At 39.3% G+C, this 22,399-nt stretch overlaps 1 protein-coding gene across 1 annotated transcript; it reads left to right on the forward strand.

Annotated features, from left to right (window-relative positions):
* The first annotated feature begins 6,281 nt into the window (after positions 1 to 6,281).
* Positions 6,282 to 22,190, forward strand: LOC107373429 (G2/M phase-specific E3 ubiquitin-protein ligase). Its single transcript, XM_054750614.2, has 9 exons — positions 6,282 to 6,430; positions 9,184 to 9,266; positions 9,776 to 9,922; positions 13,385 to 13,450; positions 15,088 to 15,395; positions 16,509 to 16,690; positions 16,769 to 16,920; positions 20,758 to 20,972; positions 21,492 to 22,190. The coding sequence occupies exons 1-9, from the start codon at positions 6,302 to 6,304 to the stop codon at positions 21,749 to 21,751; spliced, it is 1,542 nt and encodes a 513-aa protein (XP_054606589.2). The 5' UTR covers positions 6,282 to 6,301; the 3' UTR covers positions 21,752 to 22,190.
* Positions 22,191 to 22,399: the final 209 nt, after the last annotated feature.

Here is a 22,399-nt window from a genome sequence, read left to right on the forward strand (position 1 = left end):
TTGTCCTGAGAACAATCCTTTGTATCCTGGCTGTGTGCTCAGTGTCATTGTACTTCTGAGAGTGTTGCCCCAGTCTGAGGTCAAACGTATTCTGGAGCAGGTTTTCATTCATGATGCCTCTGTACTTTGCTGAAACAATATTTTACTCTATCCTGACCAGTCAACCAGTTCCTGCTGCTATAAATCTTCCCTCAGCATGATTTTTCCACTATCATGCGTCACTGTATTTATGGTATTTACATGTTGATGAGTGGTGCCTGGTTTCATACAAAACCACGCCTGGCATTCACACCTAAGAGTTCAATCTTTGTCACATCAGACCAGAGAATTTTGGTCTCTTGGTCTTGAGAGTCCTTCAGATGCCTATTGGCCAAACTCCAGATTTATAAATGAGGCCCCTGGTGGTTTCCAACCTTTTACTTTGGAGGCTACTGTGCTCACTGAGACCTTCTAAGCAGCAGAAAATGGTCTGTAACCTTCTCCATATTTGTGCCTTGACCTCACACTTGGTTTGTGCACTGACATGCACTGTAAACTGTGGGCACTTATGACGAACTTTACACACTGTTACAGTTTGAAATAGCATACAATGCATTACAGGTACAGAAAAAAAACTAGCATGAAATACATTTAAAAAAAACGGTCAAAAACGTATAACACATAAGACTTAATCCTATATTTTGAATAACCAGATGTATGTCTGGTGTCACTGAAAATCAAACTTTAAACATCTCATTATTAAACCTACACACACATTCATAAATAAAATTTCTCATGTTCTCACGGTCTCTAATTCAGAGACACAGTGCTTCACAAACAAACGACTTGTGTTAGAATACATGGGCAGCTTTAAAACAATTCCAAAAACATTAGGGCATGTAGAGGAGTACTGGCCTAGAAAACCATCCTATATATGTGAATATATAGGTGTTTACTACTGAAACAGTATGTCTAGATTTTTAGGCTAGAGATTGTAATAACAAAGTATTATTGTATTGTAACAAGCTCTGAAACAGGGGTCACCAACCTGGTGCCCCAGGAACCCTATAAGGTCATGTTTCCCAACCCTGGTCCACAGGACACGCTGACTTGCATGTTTTCCATGTCTCTGCTTCAGTACACATGATTTACATTGCCTTCTGAGGAGGACATTTTTCTTTTATTCTTTATTTAAACAGGAAGGTCCTATTGAGATTAAAAACCAAGGGAGTTCTGGCCAAGACATGAAGTGCTGCAGATGCATGTTAATCACTCTTTCATTTAAGTCAGGTTTGTGGCAGCAGGGAAACACTGATGTTACATTGAAAACATGCAGGACAGTGTGCCTTGATGACCAAGGTTTGGGAAACACCGCTATAAGGTGCCCTCAGGCCTGTTCCAAAGAGCCCAATTCACCCCTCATCAAACTCTAAAAGATTATTTTCTGTTGCTTTTTTAATAATTTCACTTTATTTCATTAAAAGATATCAACAGAGATGGCTTACAGACCTGTGGGAAATACAGAAGAACAAAGCTAATGAGACATAAGGTGAAGCTCTGGGAAACAATGGTGGAAGCTATGGGTTAGGTCATAATCAGAATGGTTTGATGCAAAGAAAGTGTACTACATGCTACTTTTTCTTTAAGGATGCTGATGGAGAGGTACAAAGAGCAGAATGATGTGAATTTTATCTTTGTAGATTTAGAGAAAGTGTATGATGTGCTGAGATAGCTGTGGTTCATGAGGTCTGGAGTGGCAGAGACGTCTGTTAGAGTGGTGCAGAGCGTGTGCTGTAGGAGTGACAGAAGAGTTCAAGGTGGAGGTGGGAATCTCTATTCATGCTTGCTTTGGTGATGGAAAGGCTGATAAATTAAGTTATGCAAGAGTCTCCATGGTGTTTGCAGATGACATAATCTGCAGTGAGAGCAGGGTGCAGGTAGAGAAGAAGCTAGAGAGGTGGTGATGAGTACTGGTGATGTTACTGTGAGTAGAAGTAAAAAAGGTAAAGTATTTTAATTACTAAGGCTCTATGGTCCAAAGCTATAGACAGTGTGAAAAGAGGTGTGGCCAGTGAGATGTGATATGTGATAACAATCAGAAAGACCAGACTTAGCTGTTTGGACATGTCCAGAGGAGAGACAGTGATGACAAACATAGAAAGATGCTGAGGTTGGAGCCATCAGGCAGGTGACTGAGAGGAAGACCAAAACTAACATTTATGGATGTGGTTAAAGAGGAAATTAAGTAAAGTGTGTGACGGTGGTAGACGTAGAAGAAAGTGCTAAATGGAGACAGACGATTGGCTGTGGTGACTTCTGAAAAGACAAGCCCTAAGAAAAAAAATATTTAATCACTTGATATAGATCTGGAAATGATATTAAAAAAAACATTAAAATATGTTTACAAATAACTGAATTTAAGACCAGACAAATTCAGTAAAAACGTTTAATAAGTGGGTACGTACAACTGGAAATAAATGTAAAAGTAGCTGAAGTTAATAGAATAAAGAAATACTGGAACTCTAAAAACATTCTGTTTAATTTACTCAATGCAACTGTTCTCATAATCATTTTTAAAGTAACTTTAAGTCCTATCGGTCCTTTTCAGGTGACGTAGCGGTTGCTGTGTCGCGTTGTTAGTTGGTCTTTACGGAATCAGTCATGTGGTCATGTCCAGACCGGTCCAGACCGCCTATTGCTTAAAAAAAAAAAAAAAAAAATAGAACAGACGTCTTGTTCTTGGTAGTAATTCGCGGGAACTATCGAAGTAGAGCTGTGATTGGTTATCTAGAATGAAATGTTGTCTTTAAACCAATCACAGCAGATCCTGTTGGTTTCCTCCTCCCCACCCTTAACGATTAGGATCAGCTAGCGTTAAATTTATATGTCGATGGTTAAGTTTATGCAGCACATGGTGGGTCAACAGAAAATGGACAATAATCAAAGGTAAGTTGCTGAAAGACTTTGAGAACATGCTACTTGAAGATTACAAAAGGTACAATTAGCATTTTTCTGGGTTGTTCCTGTTTTTCCTAATTGAAATATTAGAACTGTAAAATGACAATGCTCTGTACATGGCATCACGGGAAAATTGCCTAACAGACTTTTTCGGAAGAGGCTGAAGGCAGTTTAAGATTGTGGACATGGCTAAAGGTTAGTTACAGCCAATTTTCCTACCTCTGACCATCTATAACTGGCCTTTCAAGATATCGGCCAGAGGCAAATTTCCTTTGAAGCAAATTTCCTTTGAATGGCATGTGTAAAGTGGGATTAAAATTTAAGTTTTGGGATTTTCACGGCTGGAAATTTAAGAAAAGCCGATGTTTGACTGGCGCGGGAAAAACAGAAACTGGTTTAATCCCTGGGCAGCTGTCGACGTTTCACAAGGAGCTGAAACAGCTACAGTGAACAACGCCCGACTCTGGTGTTTCTGCATTAGCGTTATAGCAGAGAACAATGTGTCGTCATGGAGCTTTAGAAGCCTCTGCGAGTCGCTCAGATTAGGTTTTTCTACTCTGGGATATGGTGACAGATTGGATTACCGTAGAAGTTAACGAACTCAAATCCTGCTAGCTGGATATCACTACCGGAGGTGCAGACATGACAGTTTGATGAAGACCCGCGACCAGAAGCAAAATCGGTACAGTTTACTTTTTGTGGCTAGTGGTAGTCGTAACAAATAAATTAAGGATAAATTCCAACAACGCCACCCTGGGTTAATCCCCTAGAGAAGGGTAGAAGGCCCTTAAGTTCAATCACTATGGGAACAGATGGCGTCTTTCCAATAAAGCAAATCTTTATTTAAATATCTATAGATAGGCTAAAAGCTTACAGATGAAGTGCTCAGTGTCCAGTTATCAGCAGTCAGTCCACAATAATTACACAGGCCGAGGGCAAACAAAGTTAAACATGAAAAATTTAAAAGAATAAAAATAATGAAACATACAAAAAAAAAACTAGCAAAAGAAATCAGGATAATTCCTTTTAATCCTGTGGGGGTTCTGGTGGTTGCCCCATCAACCAGGCGTTTAAAGCCCAACATCTAATTAAAACAAATTTAGACGAAACTGCAGTGATGCAGCCCCCTGGGCATACCACCAGCTCGGTAGATGGAATTGGTAATGGCAGGACGGCGAGATGGAGCAGTAGAGGAGAAGGCTCACCGCTGCCGACATCAGACGCGCCGCTGATCTATGTGGTACCGCTGCAGGCAAAACCGGATGGAAGAGCGGCTCTCGGGCCAACCAGCACAGGCAGCCACACTGCAAACAAACAAAACTGGCATGGTCCCCCTAGATCAGCACAACCTTCCCCAAGCAGAGGCGAGGACTTATGGACGGTTGTTGCGCCACTGGATCAGATCAGCCTTCATACGGCTGATACACCCACATGGGCAGAGAGCTGACAAGGAGTACTTGGATGCAGTGTTAACCCTATAACCTCATGCGCAGCTCCATTCTGCGATCACATGCTACAAACAAATTAAGATGAAGAAATGAGCATGAACTAACGCCGCACAGGCAACACGGGAGGGAGAGTACTTACGATCGCATCTTGCAGTTGGAGTCTCTCAGTACCCCAGCACCTGAAGTGCCATACAAGAGCTGTCTTGCTGGAAGCAGACACCTGCCTTTTATTGGATGGCTCACCTGCCCTGCAATCAGTCTAATGTGAGCCACCTGGTTCTGTACTGGGATGGGACCAGACAAGATCTGTCTGTCCCATCACATTTTGTTAAATATTTAATTTCTGTGCTCCACCGGGAGCACTAAACTGACGAGTTCTCAGCTGGTCTTAGCTCCAAATGTGAACCAATATAATTCTGTAATCAACAGATATGTGTGCTGCCAGTTTTACTGCTCCATGTATATATTGATATAACTCCGGAAAATAAAAACTAAAATACCTAGACAGCTCTAATCTGGTGGAGTTTTTCTGCACTAATTGCAAAACTATTAAAACCACCTTTGGGATTTATGAACGCTTTAACTGATTTTTGAAACTTAAATAAAATCAAATTGCATCATGTTTTTGTATGCTAGACCACAGTTAAACAGATGTAGTTTAATAATCACAGTACTTAGATATTTCAAACCTGGACTAGATTATTCATCACTACTAACAGAACAAAATATCTAGGTATTGTAATTTTTAAACTACAGCTGTTTTAGTGTGGTCTATTCAGAAAACATGCTAAAATCTGGCTTTATTGAAGTTTCACAAATCACTTAAAGCTGTCACAAATCCCGAAGGTGGTTTTAATATTTCTGCTAGAAGTGCAGAGTAAACTAGACCAGCTGCCCAAGTAATTTAGTTTTTAAGATCGAGCAGATTATAGATGCTCAGAGTAGAGAAAGATCGGGTTGCCCTTTTAGCCATTTGCCGAATCAGAAGCTGGAAACAGAAGCTAACGTCAGCCTAGTTCAGTTTACTATTTACATCAAAATCTGTTAGATTCAACTATGTTTAACATTTTAACCATTAATAATGGTGAGGGTGTTGAAATTCTGTTAGGAAACAATAAGTTAAAATTACTCTGACTGAAGTTTTCTTTTGCAAGAAATGACAGCTGCATAGATATGTTTGTTGCAGGTGCAAGAATATGGTAAATTAAGATTTAATCCAACGACTGATAGTTGGAGTCCATTTTAGTGCAAATATATAAAGATAAAATTAGCTAGTCCTTTCTCAAACATTTTCCATAAGTCTGATATTGTTGTCTGATTTCAGATATGAAGAAGCCAGCAGGAGAGCAGCAAGTCTAATACAGGATGCTGTTCAGTGCCTCATTCCTTTGGTGACCGAGAAACAATCAGAGAAGCAGTCTTACCAGTGTATAGCTGCTACTCAAAGGGAGGAGACAAAGAATGCAATCAATGAAAATGATCGTCCCTTTAACATGTTGAGCCCTCAGCCGTGTACCTCGTCTATCAGCGCGCCTCGCTTTGCTTCCACTGAGCCTCCTCCTTACCCTGGACCATCAAGACAAGATATGATTCAGTCCAGGATGTCTGCCTTATTTAGGCCATATCCTAAACAAACGGGCCCTAAGAAACTCCACTTAAAAAGAAAGTATGAGACGCCTTGGTCCCATGACTTCTTCTGCCTCTCTGATCCGGAGTCTGACATGTCACCACCTCTTGAGGAGCGATGCATTCTCCAGACTATGGGTTTGGGTAGAAGAAAGGTGACCTTCCCAAATAATAATGGGACACACAAAGATTTTGTTGAAAATCTCACCAATGCATACCCTCAGCTTATGGATGCAGGGGGCTTTAAGTTGATGCGGTGTGGACGGAACAGAGTGTTGTTCGACATACCAATGCCCTCCTCAGGTTACAGTGTGAGGTATTTGAGGTTGGAGAGTGGCCTGAATAAGGCCTTGGCCTACATTGTGCCACTTCAAGGGAAGCTTGCCCAAATCAACGAACACAAACCAAACAGTTCAATGGTAAGAATCATATTTTGTAATTATATTATAAATATATAATTTCTGTGTTTTGTGGGGGTGGGGGTGGTGGTGGTTGCGCACTCCATCCTGCAACGCTCCTCCGTGAGAGCGGTGGTGGGGGTGGGGCGTTGCACACGTTCTGCACACGTTCCGCTGCTGTTTCTCACCAGTATCAGCTGACGGAGGGCTATAGTTTTGTTGCGCCATTCGTGTCTCTGAACACGGTAGGGTCGGGGAGGGGGGCAGGGCATGACGCTTAGCGTGGCGGGTGGCCAAGCAAAGCCTGGCTGGCCGCCAGACTTATAAAGCGCTGGGGGAAACCCTGCATTTTGTCTCTCAGTCAAAAGGCTTCTTCTGTTCTAAAACTTGTTTTGAGAGTAGGAGGCTTATAATTTGTGGTCAGAAAGAAACACTGACGCTCCAAAGAATTTTCTCTCTTAAAAGTAAGAGAAATATATTTTCTGTCTAAAGGCAAAGTTATGATTCTATTACAAGATGATGTGGATTATGTCATTAGCACTCATAGCTGCACTGAAAAATTTACAGCCAATCCATGCGATTTGTATCAACAGCAAAAAACTTGATTGTAGCGTCCCTAATTTTAAGTGATCGAAGTTATTTTAAAGGTTGAATGTAGAATACAAACTTCAAAGTGACATCTAGTGTGTGGACGTTGTAGTTACAACAATGGAGCAAAGTTTTCAGCCGTTGGGATGTCAGGCTCACTGCTGATATGTGAAGTGACCAACCAGCACTATGTCCAGTGACAACCTTTATGGTCACTCCTCTTCTGAGAATGATAACATCTTCTGGGCTCAGAAGCAGAAGCTTGACTTTCCAAGTCAGCCATTTTCCACAGGGCCAGCCTCGCTGTGTAAAGCAGATTGTTTATCGTATTTGACCACCCACTATGGGGACCTCAATAGGGAGTCTAAGTCACGCCCATCTACTTCTGGACCACGGGCTCCTTCAAAACAAACATGGGGAAAACAAAATGAAAATGGCTGTAAGTTCAGCAAACTTCAAATCCTTCCTTCAGGAGAAAAGAACCACCATAAATCTGGCCATGTGGTAAGTAGCAGCTACGCTAAATGAGAGGAGATTCTGTGGTGACGTCATATATGCATCTGATTTGTAGTCATGTGATTACAAATTTTTACAAGCTGATAACTCTGAAAGTACATGACTGGCATGTTTGAAAAGCCTGTAATTACTTTTAATTTAAATTGCAGCACAACATATGTGTGATGCAGGGCATGAGGTAAAGCGGATTAGAAAATAGCTTTTTTAGCCCCATTGACTTGCATTTACTGGACAATCTAAGTTCCTACCCTCACCTAGTCACTAGCTTTGGGTAGTGACTGAAAGAACAAGATCCCAGATACAAGAGGCCAAAATGAGTTGTCTCTGTAGGGCTGCTGGGCTCTCCCTTAGAGATAGGGTGAGAAGCTCGGTCATCCGAGAGGGGCTCGAAGTAGACCCGCTGCTCCTCCGCATCGAGAGGAGACAGTTGAGGTGGGTCGGGCATCTGATTAGGATGCCTCCTGACGCCTCTTTGGTGATGTTTTTTGGTCGCGTCAAACCCGGAGGAGACCTAAAGGGAGACCCAGGAAACATTGGAGAGACTATGTCTCTCACTTGGCCAGGAAATGCCATGGGATTCACCCGGAAGAGCTGGTCCAAATGACTGTGGAGAGGGAAGTCTGGGCCTTTTGACTAAGGCTACTGCCCCAGCAACCCGACTATGGATAAGCGGAAGAAAATGGATTGATGGATGGATAATTATATTTTAAGTATCATGCCATACCATATGTCTGGTTTTGTGAAAAAGCAATGAGATTGGTTTTGGTTCTACAAACCAACACTATGGGGTGCTCAAAGCAAGCCAAAATATTTCACCTTTAAAGTAGAGCTTTTAAAGGAAATACATTACATTCATTCTGCACAGCTCTAAACGCCCCGTGGTATTATTCTTCAATTATGTAGCATTTTATTAAATTGTTTCATATGCACCATGTAAATGCAAAAAGAAAACACTGCTAGTTCTTTGTTAATTAGAATTAATGTGTTTAAATATGTGGGACAGTTGTGGAGCACAATTTTTATACGGTTATGTTCTAAAATAAAATGTTTTATTTTATTTTAATTACCTTAAAAGACTCAAAGTCTCTTTTTACACTTTATATTTATTTAATCAGGATCGTTGTCAAGTCGACGCCAGAAACAATGAAACACAACTTGAATATCAGATGAACAACAAGGCTTTATTCAACCGGCATTCATACAAGTTATCAATCATGAACGAAACATTTCTCTTACCGTTGCTTATGGGTGGAGAGCTGAACACCCCAGTTAGAAAACGTAATCCATGATAGGTGAAGAACTGAACACATGTAATCCATGAACCTCGTCAGGTAGAATCCTTCAAGCAGCTCTAACCCCCTGAGCCCTGCTCTGCTCCTTATACATTCCCTGATGTGCGTGCAAAGCTGCACACCTCCACCATGATTATCTTGATTACATCCTCATGATCACATTATGTTCGGCTCTACCATGATTACCCTTGATTACATCCTCATGATAAGTGTGATTGACAAACAGTAGTGATCAATAACTTATATAAAGCAATTATACAACAGATGACAAGTTCATTTTTATTACAGGTTATAACTAGGTTAAAAGGCAAATATCATACAGTACAGTTTAAAAAGCATTTTGATCAATGAAATAACCCAACATATTTTCTATTGAAGGACACTGTGCTGGAGAAGTGCAAGTCTTGCAAAGAGGACATCCCCCTTTATAAGCTTGAGAATCACTTCAACGAATGTGAGGGGTATGTGTACTGTATTCATGTGTTAAGGTTCTTAACATGAGAAAAGGCTAAATACAAGAATAAACTTGTAAATACATTTCATTTTTTTGTTGTTGTAGTGAAGTGATGTTCATAGCCTTCAGACTTTTTCAGACTTCAGCTTCACCTCTGCCAGTGTGCCCCTGGGCAGCTGTGGCTACATCGTAGCGCATCTCCACCAGTGTGTGAATGTGTGTGTGAATGGATGAATGATACACTGTAGTGTAAAGCGCTTTGGAGTCCTCTGACTCTGAAAGGTGCTGTACAACTGCGGGTCATTTATCATTATCATTTATCACTTTTGATATTTAAATGTATAGAATAGCTACAATTATTGTTATTTAATTATTTCCATTTTCAATAATAAAACTTCCTTCATAAAGTGCTGTTATAAACAGCTTTCAAAAGTGTTATACAAATCGAAATTTTTGTGTTTCCTCAATCTAAAGAAATTTTTACTGTTAATTAATTTAATGTGCTGTTGTTTTCAGGTCATGCATTGACCTAACCGATGAAAAGGATGTAGAGACTGAAGGTGTGACCGAGAGTGAAGAGGATGATGTGGAAGTATCCGAGGAGACAAGTGAAGAAGAGCTTGATAATGTGACAGTTCAATCTGCACTTGAAGAGTCTATATTGTAAGTATTCATTTTATGAGTCATCTATGACTGAGTTAGGGCTGCTCAATAAATCTAATTTTAATACCAATTACGATCTGAGTTTTGAACGATTATAAAAACAAAACAAGCCAATTATTTGCTCCTCCCTCTTGTGCTGCCACGAGTTGCAAATCAAGCGCTCCTCCCACAGTGTTGCCAACTTAGCAACTTTGTCGCTATTTCCAACAGCTTCTCAGACTTCCTTCTTGACTTTTTAAACCTTCAAAGTACATAGCGATAAACCCAGAAATTTTTCTGGTAACCCTTAGCTTCTTTCTGGATAATTGTTGTCGACATTTACTGTAAGTCAGCAAAACACCCTGCCAGCGCCCCGGACCGTTCTTCAGGACATTAGGAAAGGGAATGATGTAGTGATGTGTCGGTCGCTAAAGACACGGCTCTCAGAGCCGGCTTTCTCTTGGATCAACCAGAGTGAGTGGCACACACCGTACCTGCAGGCTGCTGAGCTGCTCAAAGCAGTAAAATATGAGCGTGCGTCACGCTAAACACACGTGCAGCTTGCCCCTGATTGCTGCGAGACTGCGTTGGGGGTTGCAGCGCACCTCTGATCGCTGTGGTTGGGACAATTATTACTTTAACTGATGGGACCTGTCAATAAATAGGTAGAAATAGATAGAAATAAGTTCCTCACGTTGATAAATAATAATTAATCTCTCTGAGACTGAGGACATGTTGCTAGTGCACTCTACTACAGCACCTTGACAGGACAAAATAAATATTATGCAAGATTTTGTGAACATCACTAAACATATATGTTTTAATGTTTTTATTTATGTTATAAATGTCAAAGTATAATTCTTGCAGTCAGTAGTTGCAAGATATTGGTATTTGGGTCTGTACTGGTTAGACTTAAATGAGTTAAACCAAGGTCTATAGCCCTTGGGTCATAAACTATGAGCAATTATATTGGTCTTTTTCTACTAGGAATCAGGAGTTATTTGTTGTGATTATCTTGTTTCATTCTTTTTCTTATTTATTTTTTTCCTGATTGTGCCCTGAGCAAAATCCGAATAAATAAACATATAAAATCAAAATTAATTGAAAATTGTCTTAAATAATTGAGATCTCAATTTCAGTCACAATAATGGTGTAGCGGTCACACTTTATAGAGTGACGACTGCAAATGAATTATGACAATAAGATGTGATGATTCCATATAAATATGAAATATCAACTTGATTGATCTTTGAACATTTAATCAGAGTATTATAGTTACTTTTACTTGTTCAGGGACCATAAACACACTTTGTATTAATTCAGACAGAGTCAGGTATATAGTTAAAAAGGAATTTTATTCTTTTCTAAACTAATGATTATGCGTGACAAGATATGAATAATGAGATGTGATGGAGTAGATATGCGGTGATGGAATGTGAGGTGTAGGTGGTGTGATGTAAGTTAGATGTTTATCAGAATCTTTGTATCTGAAAGAAATTGTGAAATCTGGGGGTAAAATAATTTGTTGTCTGCTATAAACTAGAGTTGATTATTATTGAAATAGCATCAGACCCAATCTGTTGTGTCTTCAAACCCTGGCGGAGACCCCCCAGCAGATCCAGACTGTCAGAAGTCGGGTGGACCTCACGGCACCTGAAGCCAATAGATTAACTTCGATGCGACCCGTCCAGTCTTGAGATGTCTCCAGGTCACAACAGTAGCTGGAATGCTTGTCTGCGTCCAAAGTGGATGTGGCTCTTAAGCCTGATTCATGCTTCTCCGTCTGCGTCAGTGCGGAGACACGCAACGCCATTATCCGTCCTTGCGTAGGGCTCCGGCAGGCACGCAAGTACGTACGGAGTCGAGCCCACTTTTTTAAACATCCGTCGAATGAGACGGATTACGCAAGCTTGTGATTGGTCAGGACGCCGCTGTTGTTTACAGCGCCGCCATTGCAAAGAGAGCCGAGGATAACTAGCGGCAGACACGGAGAAGCTTGAAGAATACCTCGCAAAAAAACTCTAAAAATATGAACGTTTCATTCTCCCGTGACTGGAGGAGTGAAAACATGCACAGCAAGCGTTTTATTTGTGGACGAAAATGACAGGAAACGTGGGTTTAGAGGTGGGGAGCGCATGAAGCGGTGGGAGAATGAGAGACAAACATGTCCGTGTTAAAAGTCTCTTATATACACAAAAAAAACAATATAAACACACTATCTTGGACCGATACATGACAGGATACCACAGAACAGCGCTACGCCCTCTGTGGTCCTGCCGGGCAATTGCTTTGCAACACTCTCCAGGAGACGGAGAAGTATGAAAGCAAAACACTTCCGTCAATCCGTGTGTGTCTGTCCCTTGCGGAGCTGACGGAGAAGCATAAACCAGGCTTTAGGGAGCCGTCTGGCTGTGTCAGCTTGCAGCGTGCAAACAGGCAAAAGAGATGTCTCAAGGATGCTTGTTCCGAATTGGCCGGTTCGGAACTCCACTAGAAACTGAATCCCTCGGGAAGTAATTCTTGTTTTATTAAACTACAATGTTATGATTTATGGCGTATTCTGGCAAGTCCGAATTTGAGAAGTTTCTGGTTATTTACCAACATTCCTCAGAAAGCCACGCCCTCCTTCAGATACAAAAATGTTTTTAACCTTAATATGTATCTTTTTGCAACGTGTATGAGTAAACAATGATTAACTTGTTAAGTCAAACACAGTGATTTGAGATATAAATGGATCATTGTAAGAACAATATTCATTTCAAGTTCATTGATTTAAGCACAGATTATTCATACATTTCATTTAAACATCTTGTTCATTCATCACATGATTATTTAGCATATAAGTTGTAATGCCTTGTAGGATTCGTGTAGATTCACTTTTATTCAGAGTGAGGAATCCAGCAGTACGACTTTTAGCAGAGAGAAGGGCTTTTGTGGGAGACCTTGGCAGTTTATTTATGTCTGCGTTGAACAATAAGTGAGCAAAAGGTTGATTTGTGCGTCTGGATCCTCTTGCTGGTGCAACCTTGACTTTGCAGCTCTGGCGTGCATGAAAGGTTATTGTGTCAATTCGATGGTGAAAATTGACCCTTTAGATTCATTACAATCATGATTATCAGTTTTGCCATAATCGAGCAGCCCTAGACTGAGTCAACTATTCACACCTGCAGCTTGACTTCTGTGTCATTTTAAAAAAGACTATTACCTTTGTCAAGGATAGGGGGATATTTGTTAAATAATTAAGACATTGAATGCCAAATTCAACCTGAAGAACTGGTACACCTTAGACTCATGAGCATAATAATTTGAATAATATCAGGCCAAGTAACAATGCTCTCTCTTTGAATTAAGCACAGTTGTGTTTTTATATGATTATTAATGTTATTTGAGAAATACAGACTTGCTACACAGTGAATATATGATACATTTTTGTGGTATTAAAAACACAAAGATTTAATGTTATTATTATAAAATATTTATTAGGACGCTGAACCAAAATGTTCCTGAGCCAGCTGTTGAGGATAAGGACACTCCAGGCACAAATGAGCGGTAAGAACAAAGCACATAGTTTAAACATTCTTCTTTTTTAGTTTTGCATTGTGAGGTATTATTTGAATTTAATTAGGGATACTTAATCCGATCACGTGATTAAAAATTGACCCCAATCACATGATTTTCAAAGTATCTTAATGGATGCAAAAAAATAAATAAATCTGCTTCAACATTGGAACAAGAAATATCTTTTAAATTCATCCTGTGATAGACACTTTGAAACTTAACGACAATGGCTTAGTTTTAATTTTTACAAGTTCCACTACATCAGTATTCATTGTCTGTTAGACGACAACACTGTAATGTCACACAATTTACAGTGGGTGCAAAATTCAGAAAACATAACATGTAGCGGTTAGCTAGGTAACGTCTCTTCAGGAGAGAAAAATGTCTTCCGTTTGGACATATTGTAAACCGGACAGTGAAGTCAGTGTAACTGACCTTTGTAATGTGTGCATACTGGGTACTTCCTGTGGTAGAAAATACAGAGCTGCATGATCTACCGCCTTTCTCTTTTGGCTTTTTACTTAACCTTAACCCTTACCCATCGTTTAAATTTTCCAACGTTAAAGTCATTTGAGCACAAAAAAGTGCTTTGTGAAGTAAGGGTTAAGGTGTTGCCAAAGCAAATTACCATTAAGTCCCAGTTTGCCACAAACATTGCCAGTTCTAGGTGGCAACTTGGGCAAAAACACTGAGCCAGCCAGCATTGATTTTTATTTCATTTACTTTTATTTAACCAGATGAGTCGATTGAGAACTCATTCTCATTTACGACGATGATCTGGCCAAAAAGCAGCAGCAAAAGACACGTAGTTAGCTTCGAAAGATATGTTGATAAACAAAGATAAATTGCTGTGGAACTGCAAAACATCAGGGTTCGTTGTCTCTAGCTGCGTCAGAGCTGCTTGCGGTAGCTACACGTGTTGTGCAGAGTAAAGCGAGCCTGCCATCCGTGGCGTTACATGCCTTCCCCAAAATGGGAACACTCATCACTCGATACAGCTGTAAATTGAAGACATAAAAAATTGTAAATGTGAGCAATGACTCTGCTTTTAAATATTCATTATATGAACAAATTTATCAATGTACTTCGTAAACCAGTGATTTTTGGTGGTAAGCTAATGAAAATACAAATACAAGAAGAAATAAATATATAATTGATAATAAAAAAAATTTTGGACAACTTGTTTTCTTCTTATTTTTATGCATTGCTCAAGATCAGGACCCAATAATGGCAAATACTCTAAATCTTAAATTTGGGATAAAAAAATGTAACTGGAATATACATATTATCCACACCTTCATTTCCTCACACTTGGACAACCCTCCTGTTCCTCAGTAGTTTTTTGTCATGCTGCTGTTTCTGTTAATTCTGTCTTTCTTGGGATCCTGTGATTACCTTTTTGTAATTCATTTTCTTTCTTCCTTCACATATTTTACTTTTTTTCTGAATTTTTACATCACAAAATATGTTTTAAAATAATTGCTTTTTTCTCTGATTTGTTCTTGTGAAGCACCTTGTGATTTTTTTTCTAGTGAGGCGCTATAGAAAAAATGTTTCTTATTCAAAACTGGGTGCAGCAATGATTCACACCTAACTTAGTTCTATTTGTGCTTCATTTTTTTATACAGAAACATTGAGAATATTCTCAAAGAACTGGAGAAGGCAATTGAATATGGAGATGAAAGTCCTGCATCGTATGTAAGTGTGTGCAGATCTCGGATCTGGATGGGTGTAAGACTGGCTCTTAGCCGGAAGTCATTTCAACCTCATTGGCGCATCGATGTCAAGTTCATGGACGATGTTGGAAAAGCTGAAGGAGCAGTTGATTCAGGGGGACCAAAGCGGGAGTTCTTCACCCTTGTTTTGGATTATTTGCATGGTAGTGAGCTGTTTGTAGGACCAGAAAACAGCAAATTCATATCTTACTGCAGTTCAGGTGAGATGCATATTTAGTAATTATTTGACATGTCAAAATCAAGGATGTATTAAATGTTGTTGTTTTTTCAACAGTCATTTTAGCCACAAAAAATATGAACAGTATTGCAGTATTAACATTAGGGGTGTGCTGATTCACAATTTATTCGATGCATCGCAATGAGACGTGCCAATTCAATACTGATTTGTAATCTTTCATAAATGATTATAAATAAAAACTGCCACAAAGCGTGGAAGAAACATGAAAATGAAGCATGCGACCTGGACACTTAAGGGGACTGATCAGCAGTAAATAACAAAACAGCAATGAACAGCTGTTTCTCAGTTCCATTGTTGGTTCTTTTTTAAAACACAGGAAAGGTTTCTCTTTACCTTGCTGACAGTTTGGTTTGCCGACAGCAAAACATCCTCAGAGCTGACGCTGTGCAGCTCCTGTCAGCAAGGTAAAGAGAAACCTTTCCTGTGTTTTAAAAAAGAACCAACAATGGAATTAGAAGCCAAACACAGAAAGAACATACCAAGGAAGCTGTTTCTCAGCTTCAGCCACTGATGGAATTCACTCATCAGGACTAAAGGACAGTTGTGTAAAGCTAAAATAAAATACACCAACAACTCTACCAACATGTGACAGCCCCTTACATGTTTACAGTACGGATTAGATGAAGAGAAAAAGCCGGTGGTTCATCCTAACCAGCTAACTATCAAGTAATGATCAATAAAACTGTCCCGCAACTCCAGCCTCTTTCATAAAACTACAGCATTACTTTGCTGCAAAGCTGAGGCAGCACCAGGGGGGCGTTTGTTCGTTTATAAGTGTTCGATCTGTGGCAGTAGTGTGGTGCGAATGCGATCGTGTATTTTTAATAAGATTCCACAATAGCGGTATAAAGTGGGTGTGGGGGTAGTCTCTATCACAGACTTCACTGAATTGAAATTTAATTGTGAAGTAGCTATGATTGCACACCCCTATTTGACATAGCATTAAAATTTCACACCATTGCTAAAATAAAAAAATGTTATTTCTTCACTGTCATCTGTTCTAAGTGTATTTCACAAAGCATAGTTTTTTTATCTTTAATGTTCCTCACACCACACACAAACTCTACCTTTGTAGCTATGGAAAGAGATGACTACTTCTACGCCGCAATGACCATTGCAATGTCTCTAGTCCATGGAGGACCTGCTCCCCGGTTCTTCTCCAGAACTCTATTCCATGCACTCACAGAGTCACCAGAGATGACAACGGTGACCATTGACGAAGTTCCAGATTTGAAATTGAGAGAAGATCTACAGAAGGCCAGTATATAAATACACATGTTTATGTATATAACATACATTATTTGGTGTATAAACATATATCACAATATTTTATAGGTTTGTTCTGGTGAAGTTCCTGAGAACCTTGAAGACACCATTGACTTGGCAGGGTCACGACGCAACTTGGCAACACCTGAAAATGCACAAAAAATGGCTCTGGACACTGCACACTGGTACATCTTTGGCAGAACACGGTCTGCATTTGAGAGGTAATGATAGTACACACAACCTTGTGCTAGTGACTATTAAAAGCAGAACTCACAACAGTCATATTACTTACACTATTTTACTTTATACCAAACACACACCAGATGCAAATTCTTCAAACAGTGCCCCAGTGATTCAGAATCAGAAGGGTTTTATTGTTATGTGTGCATGAAATCACAACATTAGGTAATTGCTGCGGTACTTGGTGCAAGAAAAAATAAATGATTAGCAAAAATTAGAATTAAGAAAGAAACCCAATGAAAAGATAAAAATATAATATTGGCAATAATTAGAGAAGCGGGTACTATTTATACAAGACAGTCTAGGTACTGGTCAGAGCAGATCAGTTGAGGTGCCAACACAACACAGGGTTATGTGACTGAAGCAAAGCAAATGGAGTGGGCAGCTCTATGATTGACATTCCTGGCTCCGACCACATGGGAAGAAACTGTTCTTGCCAGATGGGAGTGAATCCCAATCCTGTCCCTCAAGGCACATTGCCCTGCATGGTTTAGATCAGACTCAATTCTGGGCCTCGATTACCGGTTTCCAGCATGTTTTAGTTTTAACCCTGATTCAAAACACCTGATTTCAATCAGCAGGTGATTAACAGGCTTCTGCAGAGCCTGATGAGATGCTGCACAGGATCAAGTGTGTTGTAGCACAGAAACCACTAAAACGTGCTGGATACTGGCCCTCGAGGCCCAAACGAATAGCCCTGATTTAGATGTTGCCTGGCTATAAAGACACACAAAGTTTTGGCTTTAACACCCTCTGGTGTTGTTTTAATTCACTGTTATAAAAACAAACTGCTGTACTCTCCTCCTCATGTGCTGTTTTCAACACTTAATCTAACCGCTGAAATGTCTCCTCAGCCTTCAATGTTTTCTACAGGAGCGATTCATCACTAAGTCAAACAAATCAGCTGTGATCACACAGGGAAAGATTTGAAAACGTGCAGGAACCACACTCCTGGATGCACACTCCAGCACTAGCATGTCAGCTAGCCCATAGCTAGCTGACCATAGGTCTTGGTACTGACATACAAGTCCCTACAAGGAATGGCTACAGCCTGGGACGTAATTTTTGGGGGGGGACGGGTGGGACATGTCCCCCCCACTTTTTCAAAAGGCAGTTTTGGTCCCCTGCACTTTTTTCCGTCCAAGAACAATATTACGCTCCATTAAATGGATTTGGTTGAGCACTAGGACCGAAACGGAAACCGGTTTACTATTAGACCCGCCCAAAAGCTAATCTATTGGCTCTGCTGATACTTGCTAACGTATTATTGGCTGTTGCTGCTGTCACTCAAGTTGTAAACAGTCAGAACGTGCTCACGTTGTTTTGCTAGTTTGGAGCCGCTAGGGAACACCGGTACTGAGTCACATCGTCAACTAGACGCTGTGTAATATCAGAGCTCAGCTCAGCTTCCATTACATAACATTTGAATAAGTGTTCATTTGTGAGTCTTTGGTAGTTAGGCACAGCCAGGAGGCAGCATGTCAAGAAAACGAAAAGTGGATATAAGAGACTTCTTTCAAAGTCAAAACGTAAGTTGGACATGTGACACCCCTGCATTAAGCTCAGACTCACCTCCTCCTTCACAAACATACTCAAAACTAACTTTTACAAACTCATCTCCTCCACATAACTGACTCCTCAGACACAATTTGTTCGTATTATTATAATTATTATTTTTTTAATTACTATTATCATCATAATTATTATTACTAGTAGTAGTAGTAGTAGAAGTGTAACTTCAAAACTTTTATCATTTAACTTTATTGTAAACTTATCTATTGCTATGCATATTTTCACATTAAAAAGCTCTGAAAAATGAACAGTATCATCATCGTCAACAGATTTTTTAAGCTTAATGTCAAAGATGTACACTTTTCATTAGATTTATCTTATTTTTTCCATTTATTTTTTGTGTGTTGAAATGCAACAACTGTTTAAACACTTTTAAGGGAAAAAAACATATTTAATATGTTTTTATACACTCAAATGTTAGGGTGATGATCATGTGTAAAACATTAGTTCAGCATGTCCTCTAACACAGCAAATGAACAAACGGCCAGATCTCAGGAGGGACCGTTTATGTATAAATAATTTTTATACTTTTGACTAGGCCTGGGAAAGTAACACATTTTGCTGGACGATATTTTGTCCAACAAATTGTTGATGATAAACGATATTGTCAACATTATCTAGACCAAAATAACCACTAATATAATGTTAATATATCATAATAATGCAAGTACACCCTTTAAAATGCAACAAATAAACCTTCATTTAACATTGAAATGTCCAGAACCAGAACTTCTAAATGAATAAAAATAACAAACAAAAATTAAATAAAAAAGGAATCTCACTCCGTTTGAAAATGTTGCACCAAAAACAATAAAAAAAGACCCAAAACAATAAATACAATGGCCTGTCCATTGTCAACAGCCAAAACTGCACTTCAATAATGATAATAAATAAAAATAATAATAGAGTTGTACATTTTTTAACTTTGATATATATATATATATATATATATATATATATATATATATATATATATATATATATATATATATATAAAGAGAGAGCGAGAGAGAGAGAGAGAGAGAGAGAGAGAGGATGGAAAATTATTGAGATGGGCACGTGACGTGTCAAGGGGTCTTTACATAACACCCCCCACCCCAAATCCGCACAAGCCTGCTGTGTCCCCCCCACTTCTGAAATCAAAATTTCGTCCCTGGCTACAGCATTATCTTGTCAGCCTTTTGCATAGACATGCCCCTTCGCGGGACCTTTGCTCTGATGACAGGGAGCTGTTGATGTTTCTGTGCACCAAGTGCAGGTCACGAGGGGACCGTGCGTTTTTCTGGTGTTGGCTCATACACTTTGAAACCAGATGCCTTTGGTGGTGCACCAGTCACCTCCATTGATGGTTTTTAAAGACCCATTTTTATGTCAAGGCATTCCAGGATTAGCATTTTTTTAACTTGGTTTTGTTGCCCCTGCCTCTTATTATTTTTACTGTATTTTAATTGTCTGTTTTAACTTCTCTCTTTTAATATTTCTATGTTGGTTTTACGATTGTTACACTTTATTTAAAGCTTTTATGTTTTATTTGGGTTGTGTTCAGCACCTTGGATCCGTCATGGAATCTTATAGAATGAATGAGATGAAATAGACATGTAAATGTAGACCCTTATTACACACTGGATCACTCTCCAGGAAACTCGTTTTGGTCGCTTGTATCTGCGATCTCATTCTTTCTGTCACTACCCAAAGCTTGTGACCATAGGTGAGGGTAGGAACGTAGATCGACTGATAAATCAAGAGCTTTGCCTTCTGGCTCAGCTCTCTCTTCACCATGACAGATCAGTACAACGCCTGCGTCACTGCAGAAGCAGCACCAATCTGCCTATCGATCTAGCGCTCCATCTTTCCCTCTCTCGTGAACAAGACCCCGAGATACTTAAACTCCTCCACTTGAGGCACTAATTTTCCTTTCTTTTTTCAGTTTCATATTCACCAGCCTTTGTTAGCACTCCACCTTCTAGTAAATTTAGCTGTCTGTTGTAACCTCAAAGTCAGCCACTCCTGCAAGATTTGCAATGAGATCTTTCAGGATCACAATCTCATTACAGGGCTGTAGTTCAAAGCCCTTTATTTAACTGGATCTACGCTGGATTTGGATTTTATAGCATTTTCCCAAAAGCTTTGGCTATTACTAATCTTTGTTTTTGTACAAAGATTTCATATAGCACGTTACAGTGTTAGCTCTTTTTTTGTATATATTAATTTGAAAATCACTTGCTAAATATATTTTGTCATGCTAGGTTCAAAGATGGCTTAAAGACCCTGGGTGTTTATTCTGCCATGATGGAAAACAAGGAGTTCTTCTTGAAGATCATGTGTCATCACGACAACCGAATAACAGCCGAAAACATCAAAAATGCATTCAGACCTGTGCTACACACCCCTGGGTCCAACAAGCGTTCCACTGAGAACTTGATACTCTGTCTGTGGGAAAACTTCATCTTGGAAGCAGAGGGTATGGGAGGCATACTAAAAAAATGAGAATATGATGCAAAGTCCATTTATTTCAGTAATGTTTCATAAATTTTTGAGATGTTTAATGTGGGGTTTTCATCAGCTGTAAGCCATAACATTTTGTTACAGTTATAACAAATAAACAGTTGAATTATCTGGATTTGCATGGAATGCGTCTACTCATAGATTTGTTTCACCTTTAAGTTGAATTACTGACATAAAGTAACTTTTGCTCCAGATTCTCATTTTTCTAATTTCACCTGTACGTTGTAAAAACACAAACTGTTTTTATTTCTGCTTTGTTTTTGTTTCTGAAATAGAACAACTCATAACAATTTAACCTGGAAGATGATAAAAAAACAACTACAATTTACATGGTTAGGCCTTTTTAAAAACTTTACATTTTTATGCATTATATTTAGAATGTCACTTTAACCCTACAGTTTATGAATATACATGCTTATAGAAACAATGCTTCCAGTACTTTCCAACATTATGTCATTTTTTCTTTATTTTGTAGATGAAGATTCAGATGTCTCGTTGGAGATGATCCTGTTTTTCTCCACTGGCTTGAAATCCTTTCCTCCACTTGACCTAAGGCCCAGTCCAACTCTGTGCTTTCTACATGATCCTGAGGAATGTGGGGAGTTTTCCAAATACCCAAAAGCTAACACATGCACAAACCGGCTGTATCTCCCCATAGTCCACACAACATACCAAGAATTCAAAAGCCACATGGTTTTTGGGATTGGTGCAAGTGAAGGGTTTGGACTATCATAGTTATTAAATGATTGTTCCTTTGTTCAAGGTTGGCTAATAGAATTATTTTGAAATGTTTTATTCATATTAGCCTTTGCATTTTAGGTGCCAATTTCTCCCACAGAAAACAGTTTTATTGGTTAGAGTACAGATTTTACCAAATGTGCTCCATTGTTCTCATTCTGATTCTATTGAGTCTATTGTTTTGAATATTTGTTTGTCCACACAAGTCAGCCTCAGTGAATGGGGCAATGACTTTGAGGGATCTTTACCCGCCTCTGATTCCACTGCTGACATTGTCGTGCCAGAGCATCCAGACTCATTAATATAAAATGTCAACAGATTGTTGGACAGAATAGACCCGTTAACAGCCAGCTCATGTTTTGGAGCAGATTTGTACATGGAAGCACTGCGGCTGGCTGAATTTTTGATGGCAACATTAAAAAAATCTTTAGCTCACTACTGCAGAGTGTTCTGTATTTCTTCCACTTAAGTGATTTTTATTGAGGCATGAGTACTTGTAGCACTACATGAATGTCGTTCCTATACCTTTTTGAATGAACAACCAGCCCTTATTAAACAAACTGCACCAAAATGCAAAAATACTGACTACACATCTACAACACTGTTAAGACAGTCATTTTTATCAGTAAAATATGTGACTTTCTT

Source organism: Nothobranchius furzeri, chromosome 18 (genome assembly GCF_043380555.1).
Source record: "Nothobranchius furzeri strain GRZ-AD chromosome 18, NfurGRZ-RIMD1, whole genome shotgun sequence".
Classification (NCBI taxonomy): domain Eukaryota; kingdom Metazoa; phylum Chordata; class Actinopteri; order Cyprinodontiformes; family Nothobranchiidae; genus Nothobranchius; species Nothobranchius furzeri.

Bases quoted from the DNA above. Each gene is read 5' to 3' on its own strand.
- LOC107373429 (XM_054750614.2), top strand. From the start codon at position 6,302: ATGCCCTCCTCAGGTTACAGTGTGAGGTATTTGAGGTTGGAGAGTGGC. The intron at 16,921-20,757 runs GTAATGATAGTA...TTGTCATGCTAG, and splicing joins ACACGGTCTGCATTTGAGAG to GTTCAAAGATGGCTTAAAGA. The intron at 20,973-21,491 runs GTATGGGAGGCA...TTTATTTTGTAG, and splicing joins CTTCATCTTGGAAGCAGAGG to ATGAAGATTCAGATGTCTCG.